This window comes from Argopecten irradians, unplaced genomic scaffold (assembly GCF_041381155.1).
Source record: "Argopecten irradians isolate NY unplaced genomic scaffold, Ai_NY scaffold_0193, whole genome shotgun sequence".
NCBI lineage: Eukaryota > Metazoa > Mollusca > Bivalvia > Pectinida > Pectinidae > Argopecten > Argopecten irradians.
In genome coordinates, this window is record NW_027187660.1 from 26569 (window position 1) to 52317 (window position 25749).

Genomic DNA, 25749 nt, shown 5'->3' on the forward strand with positions numbered 1-25749 from the left:
ATAGTTGCGTACAGCGCCATTTTTGCAAAACATAATTGAGTGGCCTACTAGCCTACACTGAGACGTTCTTTCTAATTTGCCTTTCTCAAGATCCGAAATTATATTGGAAAAGGATAGCTCCATTTTTGGTTAGTATTTTATGGATTCATAGTACTAGTATAGTAGGCTAGTATTCCCCACATCTGTGGGTTACCTGTGGCCCCGATTAACATGGCATCGCGCCATGCTCTTTTTAGGCCTCTACCTGACTCCATGCCCCGATAACCTGACGTTCTGCCCAGGCCTGTTGCCCCCTTTTCTTGACGCTTCCATACACTGTAGTACACGTTTACTAAATTACTGTTAGCAGGTTTACATAGTGATACGGTCAACTTCTAGCATGTTCGCTGTGGCGGACCAGTAATTATAAGTCCGGGGTCACTGCTCTCGCCCGTACGGCTAACAATATTTGGTTCCATCACAGGAGTTTTTCTTTATCTGGGAAAATATTTACATGAAATTGGGAAAATACAGCAAAATTTCTCTAGAGGAAGGGGCATTTATTCGACCCCAAATGTACCTAAAAAAATCACTGACTGGTATGTTTCATAATCATTGACATGCATGTATGTTGCTTCTCCCCGCTACTCTACAACATTCCTTATAGTAAGACTTATACATGTGTCGGTATGGTATTTTACTGCTAATTTGTGATGATGGAAATTCATCTCAATCAATTTGAGTGACTGTATATGCGTTTTTGTTAATTCCGGAATTATGGGTCCAAATTGTTCGATTATTAGTCAGTCAACTGTACTTCCCTTCAGTTTGTAACTGTTACCTTGTCAAAGCATCGATCATTATTTCATCACAAATAGATTGTGTAAAAAGAGTATTTGGTTTTAGGTACATAATGGTAAGTTGAAAATGTTCCAATTTTTATACTTAAGTAAAGTTTTACTATCATCTAAATCATTCTGAAATGTGTTTCAGTATATACATGCATGCTTGTTCACGAGCTACGGCACCCAATCGCCTAGCCAAATTATCACGTAGCTTCTGTGGCACACACTATACTGGTATCAATGCATAAAATATCTAAAATACGAAATCGCAATATACATACCCGGACTACAATACCTTTCGGCCGGGTACGAAATGGACCCCATGTGTGCTTGTGGAGCAGTGCCTCATAAATTCACTCAATTTTCTATACTTTGTTGTAGGTTTCCAATTATTTTAATTGTATACATGCATAAATGATATCTTTGTTTTGTCCAAAAGAAACATAACAACCATTCTGAATATCTACTTTACCACTCATAAGACGTCAAATTCATAATTTGTAGGCTTGTCATATAATTTTTTTCTTCGAAAAGGCCATATAATATTTATACATGTATGTGAAAAAAATAATGTCTTGCTGTGAATTTGATATTTTAAATGTAGGTAAGTGATATAAAACAAGTAAAATAAAATGCTTGCAGACATTTTTTTAATGGTTTGCATAATCATTACTTCGCTCACCTAATTTGCATAGGATTCTAACATCATTCTTATGTGAAGCTCATGTGCTTCTCATGAGCTTTGGTTAGCTTTTTCTGTATAGGATGTATTGTAATTCCAACAACATTACTGTGTATTGAACGGAAGGAAATATTCCGCCGTTCAACTGCATTGCGATTAACCGTTTCACTCGAGTTCGAATCCCATGTGGAGCAGTTGCCAAGTACCGACTGCTTTGCTGATTGGTGGCTTTTCTGTGGGTACTCTGGCTTTCCTTCACCAACATATCTGACAGTGACATGTCCTTAAAAGGCCCTAGCTGGCTTTTGATAGGATGTTAAATAATAATACCAAATCAATAATAAATATGGACCCTTGATTCAAAATGGCCACAAAACACTTTTTATGGTCAAGAATTAATAAGGTTGACGTATTGTCCAAGTATGATCTTGCCATTGACTATATTCGAGGAAGGTGAGACTAAGGTATTGCTTTTCTGTTAGCGGAAACTTGATCAAGTACTCTTTAAATTTGCATCTGAACAGAAAGCATGAACAGAGGTTTAGAAAAAATATTTACGTTACTGGGTACTGGCCGCTCGTCCGTGGTTTTTCTCTGGGTACTCTGGCTTTCCTCCACCAACAAACTTTGCATGTCCTTACATGACCCTGGCTGTTTATGCTCATTAGAACGTTAAAATAATAAAACCCAAACCTATATTTTAGGGCTATTCACTGAATTCTTGTGGATTTTGAAAATTAATGTCAAACAGTACACTGAAACTTGTTCAAGATACACTTTTTATGCTTATAGACAAAAATTGAGAAGACTATTTTACCTGTTTGTGTAAAAATTGTGGATAGTTACTATAGCTAGTCACGGGGAATAACCACACTACTTATCAAAAAATTAATAATTATGTACACCAAGACAAAACCTGTTCTAGCCAATATTATATGACTTTGATAATAAAAAAACAAAACATATCATCTACTGTACTTGTTGAATATTTAAATACACCCTACAGTATTTCGTATAGTTTTATGTATTTATAGACAAACTTCTGTTGTAAGTAGTAGTATTCTAAGAAAATGAAATGCCTATTTACAAAAAAAAATTCAACAAATTTTGAATTTTGAAAGATTGACGTGGATGTTTGTATCTTAATTTAATGTTTCAGAGTTTTTGACATTACTTACGGTAATATCCACATTCAGAGTTTGAGCAAGACTCACTTTCTTGGTAAGATTTCTTCTGTCATTGTATAATATTGAACCAATTACTAAATTAAATGATAACATGCTTGCTTAATTGATTGTTATAATTAATATTCAATTCACATCATAAGATTACATTCTATCTCAAAGGAACTCAAGTTTTGTGTTATTCATATCGCTCAGAGCCTTCTTGACTGCAGGGTACTAGTTTATAAGATATTGATACATTGTTTCAAGATGTTTGTTTATTGGTATACCGTATTGCTCACAGAATTCAATGACAAGCTGATCTATATACCATGTACAATTAATGTAATACAGATTCATATCCTTCATGGTAACAGATGAGGAAGTAAAAGGGCTGAAAAAGTTGAATGGTTGCTGACTTATAAGTCAACACATTACATTGAGATTGAATAGTTTGAACTGTGTTTGCATTTTTCAGTAAACCATCATGATTTAATTATCTTTATAACACGTCATACCTTTTTGTTTCTTATTTCAGGTTTGTTGGTAAGCATTTAGGTCTGATGGAGAAATTATGGTTTGTATTACTGGTAATGTTTGATCAATATTCAATTTTAATTGAAAATTGATTGCTTTAAAGATTATGAAAGGTAACAGCCTTGGTTGAATGAGAAAATTTCAGATGCCTTAATTGACCCAATAAGCGCCCCATCTCTATAAGTGCCTCTCCGACTTTTTTAAGGCTCCAATTTCACTTACTTTGAATTAAATTCATACTCAAAATATAAAATTTTTGTTGGTTTCCTTACTGATTTCTTTTGCAGATTGATTAATGGCTTATTTCTTAGAATAATTTTTATGAAAGTCTTGTCAATTTGCTTCATTATTTTAAAGTCCTAATATCCATAACTGTCTTAATTATTTTGTGATTTAGAAGAATGTTGGGGAAAAAAATCTTGTTGTAAATCATGCAGAGACATGACTAAATCGAAGTCAAGACAAGTGATAATAATTCAGAAGCTTAATTTCAACTAGTACATCTACAAATACTAACAATATCGGGGTAAAATCTAACTTGACCTTTAATTTGTTGATAGTTACATATATAGTGTGGCTTTAAGCACCCTGGATGCTTATTGGGTCGAATATGGTATTTGTTACAAGTATTTTTAGCCAATAATCATCAAATTACCTTTCGTCTGTGGTTTGTCTGTCTGTAAACACATTATTGTAAGTATATCACTTATCACTATCTGAAGGGTTCTCTCAAATTTCATGCATAATGGATTTTTGACAGTTACATGGCCATGCTGGTAGATATAGATGTACAAACAACAGTTACACAGACATGTCGGTAGATATAAATGTACAAACAACAGTTACACAGACATGTCTGTGGATATAGATGTACAAACAACAGTTACATAGACATGTCTGTACAGACAGATGTACAAACAACAGTTACACAGACATGTCTGTAGATATAGATGTACAAACAACAGTTACATAGACATGTATGTACAGACAGATGTACAAACAACAGTTACACACACAGGTCTTTAAATATAGATGTACAAACAACAGTTACATAGACATGTCTGTACAGACAGATGTACAAACAACAGTTACACAGACATGTCTGTACAGACAGATGTAGAAAACAACAGTTACACAAACATAATATAAAACAAGTAAAATAAAATGCTTGCAGACAAAACTTCTGTTGTAAGTAGTAGTAATCTAAGAAAATGAAATGCCTATTTACAAAAAAAAAAGTTCAACAAATTTTGAATTTTGAAAGATTGACGTGGATGTTTGTATCTTAATTTAATGTTTCAGAGTTTTTGACATTACTTACCGGTAATATCCACATTCAGAGTTTGAGCAAGACTCACTTTCTTGGTAAGATTTCTTCTGTCATTGTATAATATTGAACCAATTACTAAATTAAATGATAATATGCTTGCTTAATTGATTGTTATAATTAATATTCAATTCACATCATAAGATTACATTCTATCTCAAAGGAACTCAAGTTTTGTGTTATTCATATCGCTCAGAGCCTTCTTGACTGCAGGGTACTAGTTTATAAGATATTGATACATTGCTTCAAGATGTTTGTTTATTGGTATACCGTATTGCTCACAGAATTCAATGACAAGCTGATCTATATACCATGTACAATTAATGTAATACAGATTCATATCCTTCATGGTAACAGATGAGGAAGTAAAAGGGCTGAAAAAGTTGAATGGTTGCTGACTTATAAGTCAACACATTACATTGAGATTGAATAGTTTGAACTGTGTTTGCATTTTTCAGTAAACCATCATGATTTAATTATCTTTATAACATGTCATACCTTTTTGTTTCTTATTTCAGGTTTGTTGGTAAGCATTTAGGTCTGATGGAGAAATTATGGTTTGTATTACTGGTAATGTTTGATCAATATTCAATTTTAATTGAAAATTGATTGCTTTAAAGATTATGAAAGGTAACAGCCTTGGTTGAATGAGAAAATTTCAGATGCCTTAATTGACCCAATAAGCGCCCCATCTCTATAAGTGCCTCTCCGACTCTTTTAAGGCCCCAATTTCACTTACATGTACTTTGAATTAAATTCATACTCAAAATATAAAATTTTTGTTGGTTTCCTTACTGATTTCTTTTGCAGATTGATTAATGGCTTATTTCTTAGAATAACTTTTATGAAAGTCTTGTCCATTTGCTTCATTATTTTAAAGTCCTAATATCCATATCTGTCTTAATTTTTAGCTCACCTGGCCCGAAGGGCCGGTGAGCTTATGCCATGGCGCGGCGTCCGTCGTCCGTCGTCTGTCGTCCGTCCGTCCGTCTGTCTGTCCGTCAACATTTCCTTTAAATCGCTACTAGTCATAGAGTTCTGCATGGATTGTGACCAAATTTGGCCACAAACATCCTTGGGGGAAGGGGAACAGAACTTGTATAAATTTTGGCTCTGAGCCCCTGGGGGCAGGAGGGGCGGGGCCCAATAGGGGAAATAAAGGTAAATCCTATAAATCGCTACTAGTCATAGAGTTCTGCATGGATTGTAAACCAAATTTGGCCACAAGCATCCTTGGGGGAAGGGGAACAGAACTTGTATAAATTTTGGCTCTGAGCCCCCGGGGGCAGGAGGGGCGGGGCCCAATAGGGGAAATAAAGGTAAATCCTATAAATCGCTACTTGTCCTAGAGTTCTGCATGGATTGTGAACAAATTTGGCCACAAACATCCTTAGGAGAAGTGGAACAGAACTTGTATAAATTTTGGCTCTGACCCCCTGGGGGCAGGAGGGGCGGGGCCCAATATAGGAAATAAAGGTAAATCCTATAAATCGCTACTAGTCATAGAGTTCTTCATGGATTGTAACCAAATTTGGCCACAAACATTCTTTTGGGAAGGGGAACAAAACTTGTATAAAATTTGGCTCTGATCCCCCGGGGGCAGGAGGGGCGGGGCCCAATAGGGGAAATAAAGGTAAATCCTATAAATCGCTACTAGTCATAGAGTTCTGCATGGATTGTAACCAAATTTGGCCACAAGCATCCTTGGGGAAGGGAAACAGAACTTGTATAAATTTTGGCTCTGAGCCCTGGGGGGCAGGAGAGGGCGGGGCCCAATAGGGGAAATAAAGGTAAATCCTATAAATCGCTACTTGTCCTAGAGTTCTGCATGGATTGTGACCAAATTTGGCCACAAACATTCTTTGGGGAAGGGGAACAGAACTTGTATACATTTTGGCTCTGACCCCCCGGGGGCAGGAGGGGCGGGGCCCAATAGGGGAAATAAAGGTAAATCCTATAAATCGCTACTTGTCCTAGAGTTCTACATGGATCGTGACCAAATTTGGCCACAAACATCCTTGGGAGAAGGGGAACAGAACTTGTATAAATTTTGGCTCTGACCCCCTGGGGGCAGGAGGGGCGGGGCCCAATAGGGGAAATAAAGGTAAATCCTATAAATCGCTACTAGTCATAGAATTCTGCATGGATTGTAACCAAATTTAGCCACAAACATTCTTTGGGGAAGGGGAACAGAACTTGTATACATTTTGGCTCTGACCCCCAGGGGCAGGAGGGGCGGGCCCAATAGGGGAAATAAAGGTAAATCCTATAAATCCCTACTTGTCCTAGAGTTCTGCATGGATTGTAACCAAATTTGGCCACAAACATCCTTGGGGGAAGGGGAACAGAGCTTGTATAAATTTTGGCTCTGACCCCCAGGGGGCAGGATGGGGCGGGGCCCAATATGGGAAATAAAGGTAAATCCTATAAATCGCTCTGTCCTAGAGTACTTCATGGATTGTGACCAAATTTATTTGGCCAATTAAATCCTTGAGGGGAAGGGGCGAGCGTATAATCTTTTTAAAGGCTCCTATTTCACTTACTTTGAATTAAATTCATGCTCAAAATATAAAATTTTTGTTGATTTCCTTACTGATTTCTTTTGCAGATTGATTAATGACCTATTTCTTAGAATAATTTTTATGAAAGTCTTGTCCATTTGCTTCATTATTTTAAAGTCCTAATATCCATATCTGTCTTAATTTTTTTGTGATTTAGAAGAATGTTGGGGAAAAAAATCTTGTTGTAAATCATGCAGAGACATGACTAAATCGAAGTCAAGACAAGCGATAATAATTCAGAAGCTTAATTTCAACTAGTACATCTACAAATACTAACAATATCGGGGTAAAATCTAACTTGACCTTTAATTTGTTGATAGTTACATATATATAGTGTGGCTTTAAGTGCCCTGGATGCTTATTGGGTCGAATATGGTATTTGTTACAAGTATTTTTAGCCAATCATCATCAAATTACCTTTCGTCTGTGGTTTGTCTGTCTGTAAACACATTATTGTAAGTATATCACTTATCACTATCTGAAGGGTTCTCTCAAATTTCATGCATAATGGATTTTTGACAGTTACATGGCCATGCTGGTAGATATAGATGTACAAACAACAGTTACACAGACATGTCGGTAGATATAAATGTACAAACAACAGTTACACAGACATGTCTGTGGATATAGATGTACAAACAACAGTTACATAGACATGTCTGTACAGACAGATGTACAAACAACAGTTACACAGAAATGTCTGTACAGACAGATGTATAAACAACAGTTACACAGACATGTCTGTAAATACAGATGTACAAACAACAATTACATAGACATGTCTGTACAGACAGATGTACAAACAACAGTTACACAGACATGTCTGTGGATATAGATGTATAAACAACAGTTACACAGACATGTCTGTACAGACAGATGTATAAACAACAGTTACACAGACATGTCTGTACAGACAGATGTACAAACAACAGTTACATAGACATGTCTGTGGATATAGATGTACAAACAACAGTTACACAGACATGTCTGTACAGACAGATGTACAAACAACAATTACATAGACATGTCTGTACAGACAGATGTACAAACAAGTTACATAGACATGTCTGTACAGACAGATGTAGAAACAACAGTTACACAGACATGTCTGTGGATATAGATGTATAAACAACAGTTACACAGACATGTCTGTACAGACAGATGTACAAACAGCAGTTACATAGACATGGATGTACAAACAACAGTTACATAGACATGTCTGTACAGACAGATGTACAAACAACAGTTACATAGACATGTCTGTGGATATAGATATACAAACAACAGTTACATAGACATGTCTGTAGATATGGATGTACAAAACAACAGTTACATAGACATGTCTGTACAGACAGATGTACAAAACAACAGTTACATAGACATGTCTGTGGGTATAGATGTATAAACAACAGTTACACAGACATGTCTGTACAGACAGATGTACAAACAGCAGTTACATAGACATGTCTGTACAGACAGATGTACAAACAACAGTTACATACACATGTCTGTGGATATAGATGTATAAACAACAGTTACACAGACATGTCTGTACAGACAGATGTACAAAACAACAGTTACATAGACATGTCTGTGGATATAGATGTACAAACAACAGTTACATAGACATGTCTGTAGATATGGATGTACAAAACAACAGTTACATAGACATGTCTGTGGATATAGATGTACAGACAGATGTACAAACAGCAGTTACATAGACATGGATGTACAAACAACAGTTACATAGACATGGATGTACAGACAGATGTACAAACAACAGTTACATAGACATGTCTGTGGATATAGATATACAAACAACAGTTACATAGACATGTCTGTAGATATGGATGTACAAACAACAGTTAGTTCACTACCATGTTGATAGTGACAGATGTACAAACAGCATTCTGAATGTAATGCAAAGCTTGCATGCAGGAATGACATATAAATGTATTTATAATACATAATGCAACGCAGTAGAATTAGATTCCAGAAAAAATTGAAGCTGAAATATAATTGAATGCTATTTGTGATTCTCAATGTTTATAGCAATTATTAATGTACAAAATATTATTAATATTGTATTTTCAGAGATGCCACGAAAGAGCAAGCGCTCACTGGCTGCCATAGCTAGGAACAGAGTGAGACACCAGGGTGGTGATCCACCAGCAGATAGCCAGGAGTCAGTGCCTGCAGGCCTAGGAGAGCCTTCCCCCACCCTTGGGGGTAAATCTTCGTGTGACCAATCAGTAGGTGACCACGGGTTGTCACCTACAGGCCTAGGAGAGCCTTCCCCTCTCGCTGCGGGAAAACCTCTGAATGCCTTGAGGTTAGATCATCCTCAAGGAAGTCTGTATATCCAGAAGGATATCTCACCGCAGTCTGACTCGCCACCGTGCGTTTGTACAGCACCGACTGTACCTTCACCATTAACCTTCGGTGTCGCAGGACAGACGCAGCCAACTAACTCAGTGCAGAGGGACGTTGGTAGAACTAAAAAAGATCAAGAAACAATATACGAACTATATACTGAAATACAAACTAAACCATATACTGAGTCACCCAACAAGTCATGTGATGAGCCACAGACCAAGCCATGTAATGAACCACTGAGTGAACCATTTGCTGAAGGACGCAGTAAACCATGTGCTGAACAACGCAGTGAACCATGTGCTGAACAACGCAACAAACCAGGTAATGAGTTATATAATAAACAAAACAGTGTAGCATGTAAGATATGTAACGAACCTGATAGTGTAACAAGTACCGATTTAGTTCATAACAAACCAGGTAATGAAATGCACATCAAGCTAAATGAGCCACAAAGTAGACCATTTATTGAATCTAATAAACAAACCCATTGTAACAAACCAAATGAGAAAAATCTTTGTAACAATCCAAATGACAATGAACAAAATCGTTGCAACAAGCCAGATGAGCAAACGCGATGTAAAAACCAAAGTAACAAAACAAATGAGCGAACTGAAAGCAACCTTACAGACATGATACACAATAAGAAATCAAAACCGGAAAAACACATGATCTTTGTAGAAGTAGAAAATGACCAAAAACCAAATGATCAGAAAAAAAGTAAGGATAAGATCAAAGTAGAAAAGAAAACGCCACTCTTATCAAGTGAAATGAAAATTAAAATAGAACATAGAATGAGTCAGCTTGAAAATGTAAGCAGTGTGAATTCATTAAGTTTTACTACTGTAAAGAACTTGGCAAAAATGACAAAGGGAAGTAAAAGTGTTAAACAGAGAAAACTAAAGAGAAATAAGGAAACTTCTGAATCAGATGTGGTATACAAAGGGGAAACAGGGCCAGTGGTTTATACGTTTAATGTATTAACTGAAAGTACACAGAAAAAGTTGGCAAATACCCTGGGTATAAATGACAGCATTACCAAACCAAGAGAATCCACAAATGCTAGGCCACTTGGAAAACCACTACAAACACAGTGTATTGAAGGAGATGGTAACTGCTTTTTCCGTGCTCTATCATTCAGTGTATTTGGTGATGAATGTAACCACAGAAAAATGCGATGTGCAATAGTGAACCATATGCTTAAGAACTCGAACAAGTATGTAAGCCATTTAAGATCAGGATACAAATCCGTAAGTGAGTGGGTAGAAAAGAAGCAAATGTTCAAAGCTGGAAAATGGGCAACAGAAATAGAGATTTTAGCTGCTGCTGATTTGCTCTCTACTGATATCTATATATATGAGGACAATATGGCTTCATGGCACAAATTTTCTGCTACTCAAGTAGACAAAAATGCTTCAGTGGAAGAGGAAGCTATCTACCTCCTACATCAATTCCAAGCACATTATGACGTAGTAGTTTCAGTTGGTGATGTACAAGAAAATGTGGTAACATTTGCTGGAAGTAACAGAGCAAATTATGGAGATACTTACATAGAAAGTGAACATGCTGAAATTTGCACACAAGATACACATGTAGTTCGTAAAGCTTTTGAAGACATTTCACTGAAGTGTTCAAGAAAAAGTTCTATTATATCTGAAAGTGAGAATAATACAAAAGATGATAGACCTGCTGTTGCAAAAGAAGGAAATAGGAATGTAAAAACATGTAGAGATAATGCAACGAAGGTTACCTTAAACTGTAATGAAAATTCAGAGACAGATATAGAGATCAACAAGAAAGATTTGACAACAATATTAACAACACATGACAGCAATGACCATATAACTTCTGCAGAAGTAAATGTTAGAGATCAAAAACATGATAATGCACCAGGAACACTACAAAACATTGACAAGTACAATTGTTCAATTATTAAACATGAGGAACATGAGGAAAGAGAAACTCAGATGCCATTGAACCGTTTTGTAAAAGGGAGTTATCATCAAGGTCATTCATATTTCATGGAAAATGCAGGTAAACAGTGTGTACTGAATAGCTTATCAGCTGTTATATATAGCCAGAAAAGAGACATGAATTTATGGACATCATCAGATTTAGACCATGTACTTGAAATTGGCAATGAAATGTATGGCCATCTCAGGAACAGCTCAACCATGATGAATGATTACATAGCTATTAGTGAAGTGCCAAGATTGATTGAATGCTATGGTAAAATGTTTGATCTAAAATTTCAACATTCAATATCAGGAACACTGGGTAATACAAACATTGACAATGACATTTTTCAATTTCACACATTATATGCAGCATTACAAATGGCTCTGGATCAAAGAGAAAGTCACGCAGCCTTTGTAACCTTTAAAGGTAATACATTTATTGTTGTGAAACAAAATACTCGATTTTTTGTGTTTGATTCCCATTCCAGAAATGCAAATGGTATACAAATACCCAATGGAACTAGTATTTTGTTAAATTTTTACAGTATAGATGATGTATATACACATTGCCTTAATTTAGCAACATCAATGCATTACATGCCACAAGATCAATTTGAAGTGACCGCAGTTTTTGTGTCTGTTCAAAGAGAATTAGTGTTACCCAACCTGACAAGTACAAATAACTTAAATGACAATGTAGATAACCTGCTTACAGATGCAGAGAATCATATACCAGCTTGTGAAATTCATGATTTTGTGACATGCGATATAGATATGAAAGGACTTGAAATCAATAAACAGAAGTTTGAGATTGGAAGACAGTCTCTAATGAGAAGGAAGGCAAAATCATATAGTAGAAGAAATCAGCTTCAGAAAGAGCAAATGAGGAAAAAACGGATAAAAAAATCTATGTTAATGGATTATTCAACAGAAAATGAACAAGAAACAGACATTGTAAACACTGAAAACTTTGTTACTTCTAAAAGAGCAGCAGCAGATAAAGAAAGGTACCACATGAATGAAAATCGTAAAACAAAATTGAAAAGAACATCATGCTTAAAATACAAAGCAAATGCATCTCACAGAGAATCTGTAAAAGAAGCAAGCAAGAAAAAGTACATTTTGAATGTTGACTATGCAGAAATTAAGAAAGAGACTGCAAAGACACGGTACCATGGTGATACCATTTATAGAGAAAGTGTAAATGATGCATTAAAAATGAAATACAAGCTAGATGAGGTCCATAGAGAAAAAGTGAAGGTACAGTCAAGGCAAGTGTCAAAGAGAAAATATGATATTGAGGAAATCAGGGAATCAAAGATACAAGCTTCAAAAAGTAAATACAGATGTGATGAAAAATACCAGCGAAATTTGCAGCTGGCATCAAAAAGAAGGTATGAACTGAATGAGAAACACAGAGAAAATGTGAAGCAAGTATCAAAAATAAAGTATGAACTAAATGAGAAACACAGAGAAAACAGGAAACAGACATCAAAATTAAAGTATGAACTTAATGAGAAACACAGAGAAAATGTGAAACAGGCATCAAAAAGAAAGTATGAACAAAATGAGAAACACAGAGAAAACGTAAAACAGGCATCAAAAATAAAGTATGAACTTATTGAGAAACACAGAGAAAATGTGAAGCAGGCATCAAAAAGAAAGTATGAACTTAATGAGAAACACAGAGAAAATGTGAAGCAGGCATCAAAAAGAAAGTATGAACAAAATGGTGAATTTAGAGCAAATAAGAAGGAAGTGTTAAAGAACAGATATCAAAAGGATAATGAGTACAGAGAATCTAAAAGGAAAGCTTCAAGAATGAAATATGAAAATGATGAGGAATACCATGAAAAAGTTAAAAAGAGAGTTATAACTTCAAGGAAATCAAAAGATGAACAGAAACATGATATGGAATATGTAAGTGCACAGTTTCTAGAAGAGATAAGTGAATACCCAGATCATGTATGTTCTGTTTGTTTGAAGTTGTTGTTCCGCAAACAAGTTGTGAGTTGTAATAAAGAGACATACAGAGAAAAAGGAAAAGAGATATATGATCTTGCTGAACTATGCATTTCTGATGAGTATTTAAGTCCCTGTCCTGAGACAGACACACATAACTGCACAAGTAGATGTAAACTATGGATCTGTTACACATGTCACAGAAAACTCCTTGCAGGTAAAGTACCATCAGAGGCTGGAGTTAACAACCTTAAATTAAAAACTATTCCAGAGGAACTGAAATGTTTAAATGCAGTTGAAAGACATTTGATCTCTGTTGTTATTCCATTCATGAAAATGATACCACTGCCAAAAGGAGGTCAGTTTGGAGTTCATGGACCTGTTGTATGTGTTCCAACAAACGTAAATCAATCCATCACTGTCTTACCAAGGACTGAAAATGAAAACCAGTTGATACGTGTGAAATTAAAGAGGAAATTATCATACAAAGGACACTATAAGTATGAATTTGTAAATACAGCTCGACTTAAAACAGCAATACAATTTTTGAAGGAAACAAATAAGTGGTATAAGGATGTAGAAATTGATGAGTCATGGGAAAATCCAATTGAAGAAAATTGTCATTGTGTAGCAGGGAACATTGTTTCTATTCAAGATGAAAACAGCATTAAACTTCCAATCGATAACAATAATGACCCGACAGAGGAAAGTGATGAGGATAATGATGACGACAAATTACATGCCATGCCATTAGATACCTGTCTACAACCAGCAGACATAGCTCAGGAAATTTTAGATCAGTATTTTGATCAAGTATTTTCAGTTGCACCATGTGAGAAAAACAACCCAATCAGTCTTTTAATGGAAAAGGGCATAGAAGCAAAGGCATTTCCCGTACTATTTCCAGATGGTGAGAATGTGTTCAGTGATGAACGTGACACAGTGATAACATTAAGTAGATATTTACACAATAGGCTGATGAATGTTGACAACAGATTTGCACAAGACACAAATTTCCTATTTTTTGCTCAGTACTTATCTGAACTACAGCAAGTGATATCGAGTGTGTCAATAGCTTTAAGAAAAGGTGAGACAATTGGAAAAGGTGGTCAAAGTATAACTGCAAGTATGCTACAAGATCAAGAGCATGTTAAAGATATCCTGAAAAAAGATGATGGCTACAAATTTCTTAGACCTATTAGAGGCACTCCTCCATACTGGCAAGCTACACAGAAAGATCTTTTTGCTATGTTGAGACAACTCGGGCTTCCAACGTGGTTTTGTTCATTTTCTTCAGCTGAAATGAGATGGACTGAGATTATTGAAGCTATTCTCAAGCAACAAAATGACAACCGGGAAGTTCATGATTTGGACTGGAAATCAAAAAATGACATTTTAAAGAGCAATCCTGTCACTGTTGCTAGAATGTTTGACCATAGGTTCCATACATTTCTGAAAGAGGTAATTATGTCAAATGCACAGCCTATAGGTAAAATCAAAGACTACTTCTACAGAGTTGAGTTTCAACAAAGGGGATCACCACACACACATTGCTTATTCTGGGTAGAAGATGCTCCAAAACTAGACAAAGATGATGACAGGGATATAATTGAGTTTATAGATAAGTATAATTACTTGTGAAATGCCACCAGATTGTAAATCTGAAATGTATGACATAGTATCTAGTGTGCAACAGCACAGTAAGAACCATTCAAAATCTTGTAGAAAAGGTGATAAAGAGTGCAGATTCAATTTTCCGAGACCACCATCAGAGAGATCATTTATTTCACGTCCCAGAAATGAAACCACAGATGATAATGTGTCGGAGTTTGAGAACGGGTGTACCATGAATAAAGAAGAAGCTAAGGCAATCTTAGATAGTGTTTGGAGAGAAATGTCTAATGACAACAATAAATCAACAACTCAAGAAATATTTGAAGAGTTGGGAATAACACAGGATATTTTTGAAAATGCATGCAATGCCCTAACCAAAAAAACAGGTGTAACATTGAAAAGAAACCCTGATAGTGTTTGGATTAATCAGTACAATCCCCATCTACTGCGTTGTTGGGATGCAAACATGGACATACAGTATGTAACAGATGCATATGCTTGTGTGGTTTACATTGTTTCCTATATATCAAAAGCAGAAAGAGAAATAAGTCAAGTTCTAGAGCATGCTCAAACAGAGGCCAGAGATGGAAATACAGATGCTGAACAAGCAATGAAAAAGCTGGGAAGTGCATATCTCCACTACAGGGAAGTCAGTGCTCAAGAGGCAACATATAGAGTGTGTAATCTGAGGCTAAAAGAAAGTTCTAGAAAGGTACAGTTTATTCCTGTGGGGGACAATCCTATTAGAATGAGTTTACCATTGTCAGTTATACGTCAGAAATCCAATGTTGATGAGAGTAATATCTGGATGACAAGTTTAATAGACAGGTACAAGGCTAGACCAAAAAGTGAGGAATTTGAGGAAATGTGTTTAGCAACATTTTGTTCAGAATACAGAGTACTGGCATCTAGTGAGGCGTCTAGAGCAAAACATCAAACTAATGTGTATGCATTGCAAAATGATTTAGGTTTCATAATGAAAAGAACACGTACAGATGCAGCTGTGGTACGATACCCAAGATTTTCCATGACTCGAGCCCCTGAAAAGTATTATCAAAGCGTGTTGCAGCTCTTTTTACCATATCGGACTGACATTCAATTGAAACCAAATATGTTTGAAAGCTATGAAGAATTCTATCAGAGAGGCTGTGTCAAATATAAGACTCAAACAGTGTTGAAAGAAGTGATGGAAATTGTTGAAAATAATCGTTTGATATATGAAAAAGATATGGAAATCTTAGATGATGCTCAACAAATATTTGAGGAGTGTGGATTGCAAGAAGATGCATGGGCACAGATCTGTCCTGAAACAGAATGTGAACGAATTGAATGCCAACAACAAATGCTACAAATTGATGAGCCTAATGAGGATCTTGGTGGAATTCCAGATTTTATTAACAAATGAAAAAAACAGCAATATAGAAATTTGTCCAACAGTGATATCAAAACAAGAAGGCCTTGCATTATTACGATCGATGAATGAGAAACAAAGTGAGGTATTTTACAAGATAAGGAAATGGTCTTTAGACAAAATCCATGGTCAAAATCCAGATGCATTCCAACTTTTTGTAACTGGTGGTGCTGGTACAGGAAAGTCACATTTGATAAAAACAGTGTTTTTTGAATTGACAAGACTTTTTGCTCCAACATTGTCTAATCCTGAGGATACTTCAGTACTACTTGTTGCTCCAACTGGTGTCGCAGCTTTCAATATAGGTGGCTCTACTATTCATAATGCATTATCAATACCTGTAGATGCACCACTGACATACCAACCTCTAGGTGATGAGAAGATCAATTCTTTGCGCACAAAACTTGGTCAGTTACAGCTACTTATTATTGACGAAATATCAATGGTTGACAAGAAATTACTGTCCTATATACATGGAAGACTGAGACAAATTAAACAGACAGGTGACCACTCTCCATTTGGTAACGTTAGTATACTTGCTGTAGGAGACTTTTACCAACTTCCTCCTGTTAAAGGAAAGGCTCTGTTTACTAAAGAAATCTGTTATGATTTATGGAATGATAATTTTTCTATAGTACAGTTAGATGAAATAATGCGCCAGAAAGAAGACAAGCAGTTTGCTGATACACTTAACCGATGCAGATTAAAACTTAAGAAGGAAAAGTTAACTCCACAAGACAATGGTTTGCTGTCTGGTAGAGAAACTGGTGAGCTGAGTGATGCTTTACATATATTTCCTTGCAATAATCAAGTTGATGAGCACAACTTGGAGGCATTACATTCTAAGTGTGAAAACCCTGTATGTATTGAAGCAGAGAACTGGTCAAAAGATGAGCGAAGTGGGAAAATGACTAAAGAAGTCGCAGTTTCTGGAAATAAAAGATCATATTCTCTTCAGCAATCATTATGGCTTGCAATAGGAGCACGTGTCATGCTTACCAAAAATGTAGATGTAACAGATGGATTAGTAAATGGGGCATTTGGTATAGTTACAAATCTCGTGACTGATAATTTAGATACAATTTCAAAAATAACCCACATAGAAGTATGTTTTGACAATAAAAGAATTGGATTAAAACAGGGTATGAAATTTGGAAATGAAGTAAAAGTTATGTTAGACCGTTATGAAGAATATAATGGGCGAAATAAACGATACATCAGAAGACAATTTCCACTTAAACTTGCATGGGCATGTACTGTTCACAAAGTACAAGGGCTTACAACAGAAAAAGCTGTAGTTTCACTGGAAAAAGTGTTTGCACCAGGACAAGCATATGTGGCATTAAGTCGTGTTACATCATTGAATGGACTGACAATAGTTGGTTTTAACGAGAAAGCAATTTTCTGTAACCCCAAAATTAAAGAGGCGATGGAAAACATGCCTTTGTTTCTATGTGACTCTGCTGGAGGAAACCCAGATCTAACTACCATTATTTATCACAATACTGAGGGATTTTTATCACATATCAGAGATATAAATGTCAACAGGCAGATACAAACTGCAGATTATTTATGTTTCACAGAAACATGGTTACCAGATTTCACTGGAGGTGATATCAATGTGAAGAATTTCTCACTAGTACATAGTCAATCCAGACAAGAATCCTACAATGTGACGCATGATCTCCACTGTCAACAACATGGCGGAGTAGCAGTATTTACCAGGCATAATGACAAGATTCAACACATAGATTTTGAAATAGAAAACCTGGAATATGTAGCATTTGATGTGAAAGGAGTAACTGTAGTTACTATATATCGTCCTCAGTCATACTGTGTCACAGAATTTAGGAAAACACTTCTTCACTTGTTACAAAAAGTAAATCAACATAGTAAGGGGTCTATCGTATTGGGTGATTTTAACCAGAACATTTTACTTAATACATCTTCATTGAAGAATGCAATGGAAGAAAAAGGTTACAGGCAATATGTTACAGAAGCAACAACTGAACGTGGAACTCTTATTGACCATGTTTATGTAAAGGGTGTTGATATTGGAAATGTTGAGGTGATACCATGTTACTATAGTTTTCATGAAATGGTAAAAGTAAGTTTTTACTGACGTCTTTGTCTAAAAAGCTTATATTTTCATTCTTGCATTTTATGAGAGATATGGAGAAAAAGAGATACAAAATCTGTTAAAATCTTTTGGTAGGCAAGTCAAGATTTGCTGACTGTATTACGTGGGAACTGTCTATGAATTCCATTATAAGCTTGTTTATTAAGACAGTAGCACTTTCTTATAATTAGAACTGTTGATTACAATTGGATGTGAACAGATTATTAGTTATATATATTGATAAACAAAGATATTTTATCAGACTATTGAATTATCCGAGTTAGCCCTATATATAGGGCAATTATTCTGTAGAGATCATGTCACCTGTATGACATGACCATAATAGGTAAGTGAATTTAGTTTCTTCACTTTACAAGTTTCATTGTCACAGATAAATTAAAGAATGTAAAGGTAGCTTTATTTGCAGCATACAAAAGTGATAGGTATTCTAGTCACTAGTATAAAATTGAGGTTTAATCTACTTCAGTATGTAATACTATTATATAAAGAATCATATTAATGGTAACACTCTATCTTTCCAGACCAGCCACAGTCAGATCTGCTTGACTTACACCTGTGTTCATATGTGCTGATGGTCCTGTTTTGGTGCATGGTGTTATCATTCTTAAAAACCGGTGTTTGTGGTGCTGACCTGAATGTGATGATCTGTGACTTTATCATCATCGTGGTTGTGAAAAGGTATTCAAAGTTATGCTCTCTAAAAGACGGTATTATGTCTATGGTTAAGATGTAGATGAATATGTCAAGTACTTACATTCTGTAATGGTAGTTACACTGCTCATTACATACATATAAAATGTATGAACATGTTATTTCAGCATTGATATATTTTTACAAACAAGTGACAGACTGTTCTGGAACGTAACACTAGAGAATGATAATACCAGGTATTGCTTTCATTTTAAATTTTGATGTATTGTTTTTGAAAGGTTAATATTGTTGATAAGCATTAGTAGAAATGATTGAGACATCCATTGAAACTTATCTTGTAGTAACAACAAAGTATTGTAGACCCGTCTGCTGTCTCAACTTGTACAAAACAGAGGTTCTAATTATAGGTAGGTCAACTAAGTAGTTGTTGTAGAAATATTTTGTAGCTGTAACTCACGACATCATGCAATAAAATTACTATTAAAAAATGTTGCAGAGCTGTCATTATTAGCTCACCTCGTCTGAAGGACCAAGGTTAGCTTATGCTATACCATGGCGTCCGTGTCCGGCCCCTGTCCGTCCATCTGTCAACAATATACTTCTTCTTCACAACCGCTTGAGAGGCGGGGCCAAAAGGGGTCAAACTGGTTATTTTCATGTAAACAACTTCTTCTCTGAGACTAAGCATATGATAGCACTCATAATGTAATGGTAGCATGATTATAGGGTGGGTATTCAAATTGTACAAATGATGAGGCTGACCCCCTGGGGGCGTGAGGGGTGGGGTCAAAATGATCCATGTCAAATTGGCTATTTTCATATAAACGACTTTTTTTCTGAAACTAAGCATGGGATAGCACTCATAATGCAATGTTGGCATCCAATTAGGTTGGGGGTTCAAAATTGTACAAAGGGTTGGGCTGACTTCCCGAGGGCCTGAGGAGTGGGGCCAAAAGGGGTCAAATTGGCTATTTTCATATTAACAACTTCTCTGAAAGTAAACATAGGAAAGCACTCATAATACAATGGTATCATTCTTATAGGGTAGGGATTCGAAATTGTACATATGATGGGGCTGACTCCCGGGGGGCTTGAGGGGCATGGCCAAAAGGGGTCAAATAGACTATTTTCATATAAACGGCTACTTCTATGAAAGTAAACATGGAAAAGCACTCATAATGCAACGGTAGCATCCTTATAGGGTGGGAATTCAAAATTGTGAAATGTCCAGCTGACCCCCGGGGGCCTGAGGGGCAGAGCTAAAGGGTCAATTTGGCAATTTTCATATAAACGACTTCTTCTCTGAAACTTAGGATTGACTAACACTTATAGTCATTTAATATTAATAGTACCATTATATGGTTGGGTTTCAAAATTAAACTAATGGTCTGGTCAACTTAGCTATTTCTGATTGTAAGAGTTTTTGTGATGATTAGTAAAATAAAATCCAGTTGAGTGATACAAGCCCTCTGGGCCTCTTGTATTCTGCTAGGCAATGGAAAACCATGCAGCTATTGTCAGTTTGATAATCTTAGCAAAATCTGTTTGAAGTTAATTCTTCATTTTAGTGAAGTGTTTTTTTATTTGTAGATAAGTTCTTTTTTCATTCTATGACTTTTGCTTAATTTCAGGAAAGAAATTGTGAGTAGTAACTTGTGAAGGAGATGGTGAAAAAGTGCAAACAGATCAGCACCTGCATGATGATTGGCAATACCACCCACTCACTGGTTTGTAATTCTAAATTACTTTATTGGAATGTTAAGTATAATTATGCCAAATATAGCATTGATAAGTAAATTGTATGATACAATTAAACAAAAACCACTTAAAACCATAATGTAAATTGTGTGATACAATTTTCAAAAACGCTTCAAACCATAATGTATTAGGTTGTTTAAAGAGATTTAGTTCCAGTTCAGTGATAATCAGAAAAACAACTAAGCACAAAATAATGGAGTTGGAGTTAATTTGGAGTCATGAGCATAGTTGGGGTAAGTAGTTAGGTTTTTTTCAAATGAATGACCTTGACTAACCACAGCTTAATCAAGGTTAAGCCTAAGGTTTCTGACTCAAAAGACATGATGGATGAAGTATAATGTACGTAAGCTTGTTTTAAAGACTTCAGTTGCTATGACTTTTACACAAAATTTGACATATCAGAGAGATTTAAGGCTCAAAAAGGAAACAAAATTAAGTATTTGTTCTTATTGTCACTTTCTTTTTAAGTTCACTGTTGGGTTGTCTTTGGAAAGAAACCTTTGTTGTCGGTGTGGCCTTGATAATATTGTAACAGTAAGTCTGCAATAAGATTTGCCATCAAAACCATAAAATAAAACGTGTACATCAGTCATGGAATTATATATAATGTAATCCTGTATCCATTCATGTTAGTTAAGAAGAAATAATGTCATTAAAATGTAGTCTTATTACAAGACTTTCACTTTAAAGTGTATAACCTTTGAAACGGTTTCATGTAAAGGTAAATATGTTGTTGTTTTTTTCACAGGTTGTCCAACACTTTATTTATACATGTAAAGAGATGGTAGTGACAGATGAAATGACAAAGACACTGAAGACTGTATACAGCTACTTTCAATGAAGACTGGTGCATCCATACATCAAGAACAATATTGATGCAATTTAATAGAAAATAAATGTAAATTATGAAGTGATGTAAACTTGTATGCACCATTTGATTTAAATGGTAGGAACAAAGTCATTTCAAGTTTTTATATGCTGTCAAAGTTAATTTTTAAAGACATGATATTCTTATGTCTGTTTGTAAACTTTTTCTTTCTTCTGGAGATGATCTGGAAAAAAGTTATATTCAACTATAATTACTGGAATTGTAACCCTTTGTTACCTTTTGGTTTTTGCTTCGTAGGACTACACTTGAAAACACATTTTAAACTTCTTCTCGACCAAGTGTTGTTTTTAACAGGTTGATCAGAAATCCAAGATGGCCACTACAGTCGCCATCTTGAAAACACATTTTGAACTTCTTCTCAAGTTCTGCCAGTGCAATTTGGCTGAAACTTGTCTGAAATTATCCTGATATGGACTTGACAAAGTCTTGTTAAGAAGGCCACTATAACACCATACATGTATCTAATTGATTTCTTATATGACTGTTGCCAAGGTTGTCAGATGACTGTTAAGGCCCTTGGGCCTCTTACTAATTTGTAAATGAAGAATTCATGACTTATCTAGTTTTATATCAAAACGATGTTCAGGTGATAAATTTGGTTTGCAAAGAATTTCTTTTGGTTTCATTTAAAAATTTCATTTTTACTTGTCAACCTTCAGTGCATAGTGTATATCTTGATTTCTTGTTTCACATATTATTTTCCTTACCATACTTTTTTCGATGGTAAGTTTTGTTCATTTTTAAACTTGGACTGGTTATCTTGATGCAGCTTTAAAAACAACCCAGAATGCAATATGTTAATTTTGTTAAGTGCAAATAGAAAATGGAGTATTCCAATTGCCTATAGCCTGTGGGCCATTGTCTTTACATCAGTAAACAATAGATGTTATATCACCACTTGTGATGGCGGCCTTTCAGGACTCCAAACTGATGAGAAGTTATACTTGTTGGGTTTACCTTGACCTTGGTTAGACTGGCTGCATTTTGGGAATGATTCGGGGAAAACATGACCGACAGTCGGCCATTTTAAAATTAAGTTATCACAATTTCTCTTTCACTTAAGCATTATTGGATGATCTGCATACAACATGGCCAATAGGCGGCTATTTATTTGTTGACAAATTAGTTATCTTGGGAAGTACTATTGGGAATTTTAAATTTAAGTTATCTTTTGGCATAGTTTTGAACATGAGCTGAGGCATTTTTCTTAAATTATGTAAGATTCTTTCTTACCGTTTGATTTCATTTCGAGACCGATGGAAAGGCAAAATTGGAAATAAAGAGCAGTTTGGAATTTAGACGAAGTTCGTTGACAGTAGTGTTGGGAATCTGTTCATAATCAATAATTGGTTTTGAACAACCTACTAATTATCTATTTTATAATTGGATACCATTTGCAGAAAACTCCTATATCTACATGTATATATTAACCTTTTAATTTCTCTAAAAAAAAAGAAAGATGAACAAACAGTGTAAATTGAAGCAATTTTTTTTCTTTGATTCAAATTTGAATTATTGTCTATCTAACATGTCTTTGGCATTCTGAAATGTGGTTTTGCATATAGATAACACATCATAAAAGTTAAGAACAGTATCAAATAAGCACAAGTTATCTCCCATTTTATTAATCGTTATTACCTTTCATTATTGATGGTCCTTACGAAAATTATATTCGATCGATCATTGATTAAAATGGAGAATCGGTCCAACACTAGTTAATAGTCATGTGTAGTTTCCTATTGTTATTGTAAATGTTTCAATGAAAAAAGGAAAAGAGAAAAGCAGATACACTATTCAATCTTCATTTAACTTTTGAAGGTTATTTCTGTTTTATTTACAGGTAAATTATTCATAGTATGTATTAAATGTTATTGAGGTATGTTAATTGATATATATTTGCTTGTTATTGTGTGATAGATATTGAGAAACTGTAAGTTTTTATTTTTTTTTTATAAAACAATGTTTGCCAGCTCAGGCATGTTACTGATTGTAATACGAATCCGTGCTCGATAGACCATTCACTTAATTAACAATACACTACTTTTCTTGGATTGGCAATATGTAAAACAGATATAAACTTCCATTCATAAATTCCCTATTCATTGAGTAATAGTCTTTTGGACCAATCTGAAAGTGGCCTTTCCATTACTGCATTACTTTAAGGCAGTCATGGGAAGCAACCTGTGTGTAGAATACAGACTGTGTATAGAAAACACAGTTCCATCTAGGTCTACTTTTTGACTCTCTGTGTATACACACTTCTGTCTATAACTTTCATAATTTCTGTTAATGATGATAGAAATTGGACTTACTATCTATGGCTTATAGACCTGAGATTTATAAAGTAAACTAATCAGAGTTTCTTTCTGTGTCCATTAAAATAATGTTTTAAATGATTGTTGAAAACAGATATGAGGTAAAAGCAATGTAAGGCTGCCCTCATGTGTGCATGGCTTTATGACCTACACAAGTGTGCAACACAAGAGTCAATAGTGTAGGAAAAGACTCATTTTAATGAATATAAGAAGTTTGTTTTCATTATTTTGAAATCCTTTATCTGAATTTGTAGAAATTTAATTAAGAATAATGTCAAACAAAATATGTACCGGTATGTATTTTCTGTGATCAGTTGAATATTCTTGAAATAGTTGATATCAAGTCGGCCACAACACATGAAAAAATGATGATTAAATATAATAATTTTATAATGGTTTATATATTTGATTTTGGAAATTCATTCGATTTCATTCTAATTTTTCTGTTTCTGCTGCTATGTATGTGCACTTTGATAATATCTTTGACAAGGGGAGAGTTTGATTGTCTTTGACAGTCTTAAACAGTCTCTGTTCCAATTTTCATTTCTGAGATGATTTTTTTTTGTCATTGTAAAAATATAAACTACTTATTGTAAGCGTGGCTGAAGATGTATTTGGATATTATTAAGTTTGGCATGAATATGTAATAAAACATATATAATGTAATTTTCTTGTTTTGGTGTTAAATGAACATGAATAAAAGTATTACTAAAGTGAATGTTCGATATTCCAGGAGTTACTAACACTGTTGTTATATCCACCCTTCGAACATTTCATAGCAAAACTGAAGGCTCTATGTGCGACCACAGATATGAAAATAGTTTTATTCTTTGACATACATACAAATAGATTATTACCAAAGACTCTGTCTTGTCTGTAATCTTAAAGGAATTCTTTGCAATGGTTATTTTTTTCTCCTGAACTGCCTTAGTTTTTTCTATTATTTGATGCAATATGTGGAGAATCCGATTATAAAATTACATTCATTGTTGAACCTGTATTGTTAAAGAAGTGTAGCGAAACTCTGCGGGAGTTATATAATTACGTTTTCCCAGCCCGCAGCCCTCGGAAGCTATATATAGAGATGCCTTCTAGGGTAGCGTCAGGCACCCGCCACAATACCTGAGTTTTGATAAAGTAGAGTGGGTCGTCGAGTAAAACACAATTCAACGCCGTAATAAAGTTCCATGTGTATTCAGCAACAATAGCATTTACAGGATACAGTTACAGCTCACAGGAATGGAAGTCAAGGTCATTCATTTGAATAAACTTGATTGACCTGCATCCCAACAAACCACAGGCCCAATATCAGGTCTCTAGGCCTTATTGGTTATTAATAAGAGGTCGTTTAAAGATTTTAAGCTTTTCTACCCCTGTGACCTTGAATGAAGGTCAAGGTCAATGAAAATATAATTCTGTAGACATTTGTTCATTCTATGCCTATGCAAAAAATCAAGCACTTATGTTAAGTATTAAACGCGCTGAAACCTTGTACATTTTTGGCGGGAAAATGCCAAAATCGCCATTATTCAAAGGGCTATATCTCCGCCATTTCGGATCACATGACCTTGACCTTGACACTTG

At 35.1% G+C, this 25749-nt stretch overlaps 3 protein-coding genes and 1 long non-coding RNA gene across 12 annotated transcripts; all 4 read left to right on the forward strand.

Annotated features, from left to right (window-relative positions):
- Nucleotides 1–83: 83 nt before the first annotated feature.
- Nucleotides 84–5707, forward strand: LOC138312050 (uncharacterized). 2 transcript variants are annotated; one of them, XR_011206837.1, is made up of 4 exons: nt 84–895; nt 2666–2727; nt 4509–4571; nt 5052–5707. It is a non-coding gene; the product is annotated as an uncharacterized lncRNA (long non-coding RNA). The 2 variants fall into 2 exon arrangements; XR_011206836.1 differs by lacking the exons at nt 4509–4571; nt 5052–5707 and adding an exon at nt 3208–4323 and having other exon boundaries at nt 477–895.
- A 1450-nt stretch (nt 5708–7157) lies between these two features.
- On the forward strand, nt 7158–24831 carry LOC138312053 (uncharacterized). 8 transcript variants are annotated; one of them, XR_011206841.1, is made up of 5 exons: nt 7158–9791; nt 19074–19230; nt 20835–20930; nt 21430–21495; nt 21710–24831. XR_011206841.1 is itself a non-coding variant. In XM_069253129.1 (4 exons), the coding sequence occupies exons 1-3, from the start codon at nt 9137–9139 to the stop codon at nt 19561–19563; spliced, it is 831 nt and encodes a 276-aa protein (XP_069109230.1). In that variant the 5' UTR covers nt 7162–9136; the 3' UTR covers nt 19564–19610; nt 20835–24831. The 8 variants fall into 8 exon arrangements, 2 of the variants coding, with proteins under 2 accessions (XP_069109229.1, XP_069109230.1); XR_011206843.1 differs by adding an exon at nt 19545–19610 and having other exon boundaries at nt 7162–9791; nt 21430–24831; XR_011206842.1 differs by lacking the exon at nt 21430–21495 and adding an exon at nt 19545–19610 and having other exon boundaries at nt 7162–9791.
- On the forward strand, nt 9804–15028 carry LOC138312051 (repetitive organellar protein-like). Its single transcript, XM_069253126.1, has one exon. It carries the CDS (start codon nt 9896–9898, stop codon nt 15026–15028), a length of 5133 nt encoding a protein of 1710 aa, XP_069109227.1. The 5' UTR covers nt 9804–9895.
- LOC138312052 (ATP-dependent DNA helicase PIF1-like) lies at nt 16243–18987 on the forward strand. The gene has a single exon (XM_069253127.1). The coding sequence runs from the start codon at nt 16243–16245 to the stop codon at nt 18532–18534; it is 2292 nt and encodes a 763-aa protein (XP_069109228.1). The 3' UTR covers nt 18535–18987.
- Nucleotides 24832–25749: the final 918 nt, after the last annotated feature.

What these genes read in the sequence shown, in the direction of transcription:
- LOC138312053 (XM_069253128.1), top strand. Translation starts at nt 9,137, where the DNA reads ATGTTTATAGCAATTATTAATGTACAAAATATTATTAATATTGTATTT. An exon ending in TGAACAACGCAACAAACCAG is followed by an intron (nt 9,792 to 19,073) that starts GTAATGAGTTAT and finishes CTATCTTTCCAG; the next exon opens with ACCAGCCACAGTCAGATCTG. An exon ending in ATCATCGTGGTTGTGAAAAG is followed by an intron (nt 19,231 to 20,834) that starts GTATTCAAAGTT and finishes GCTTAATTTCAG; the next exon opens with GAAAGAAATTGTGAGTAGTA.
- LOC138312051 (XM_069253126.1), top strand. Translation starts at nt 9,896, where the DNA reads ATGCACATCAAGCTAAATGAGCCACAAAGTAGACCATTTATTGAATCT.
- LOC138312052 (XM_069253127.1), top strand. Translation starts at nt 16,243, where the DNA reads ATGATGCTCAACAAATATTTGAGGAGTGTGGATTGCAAGAAGATGCAT.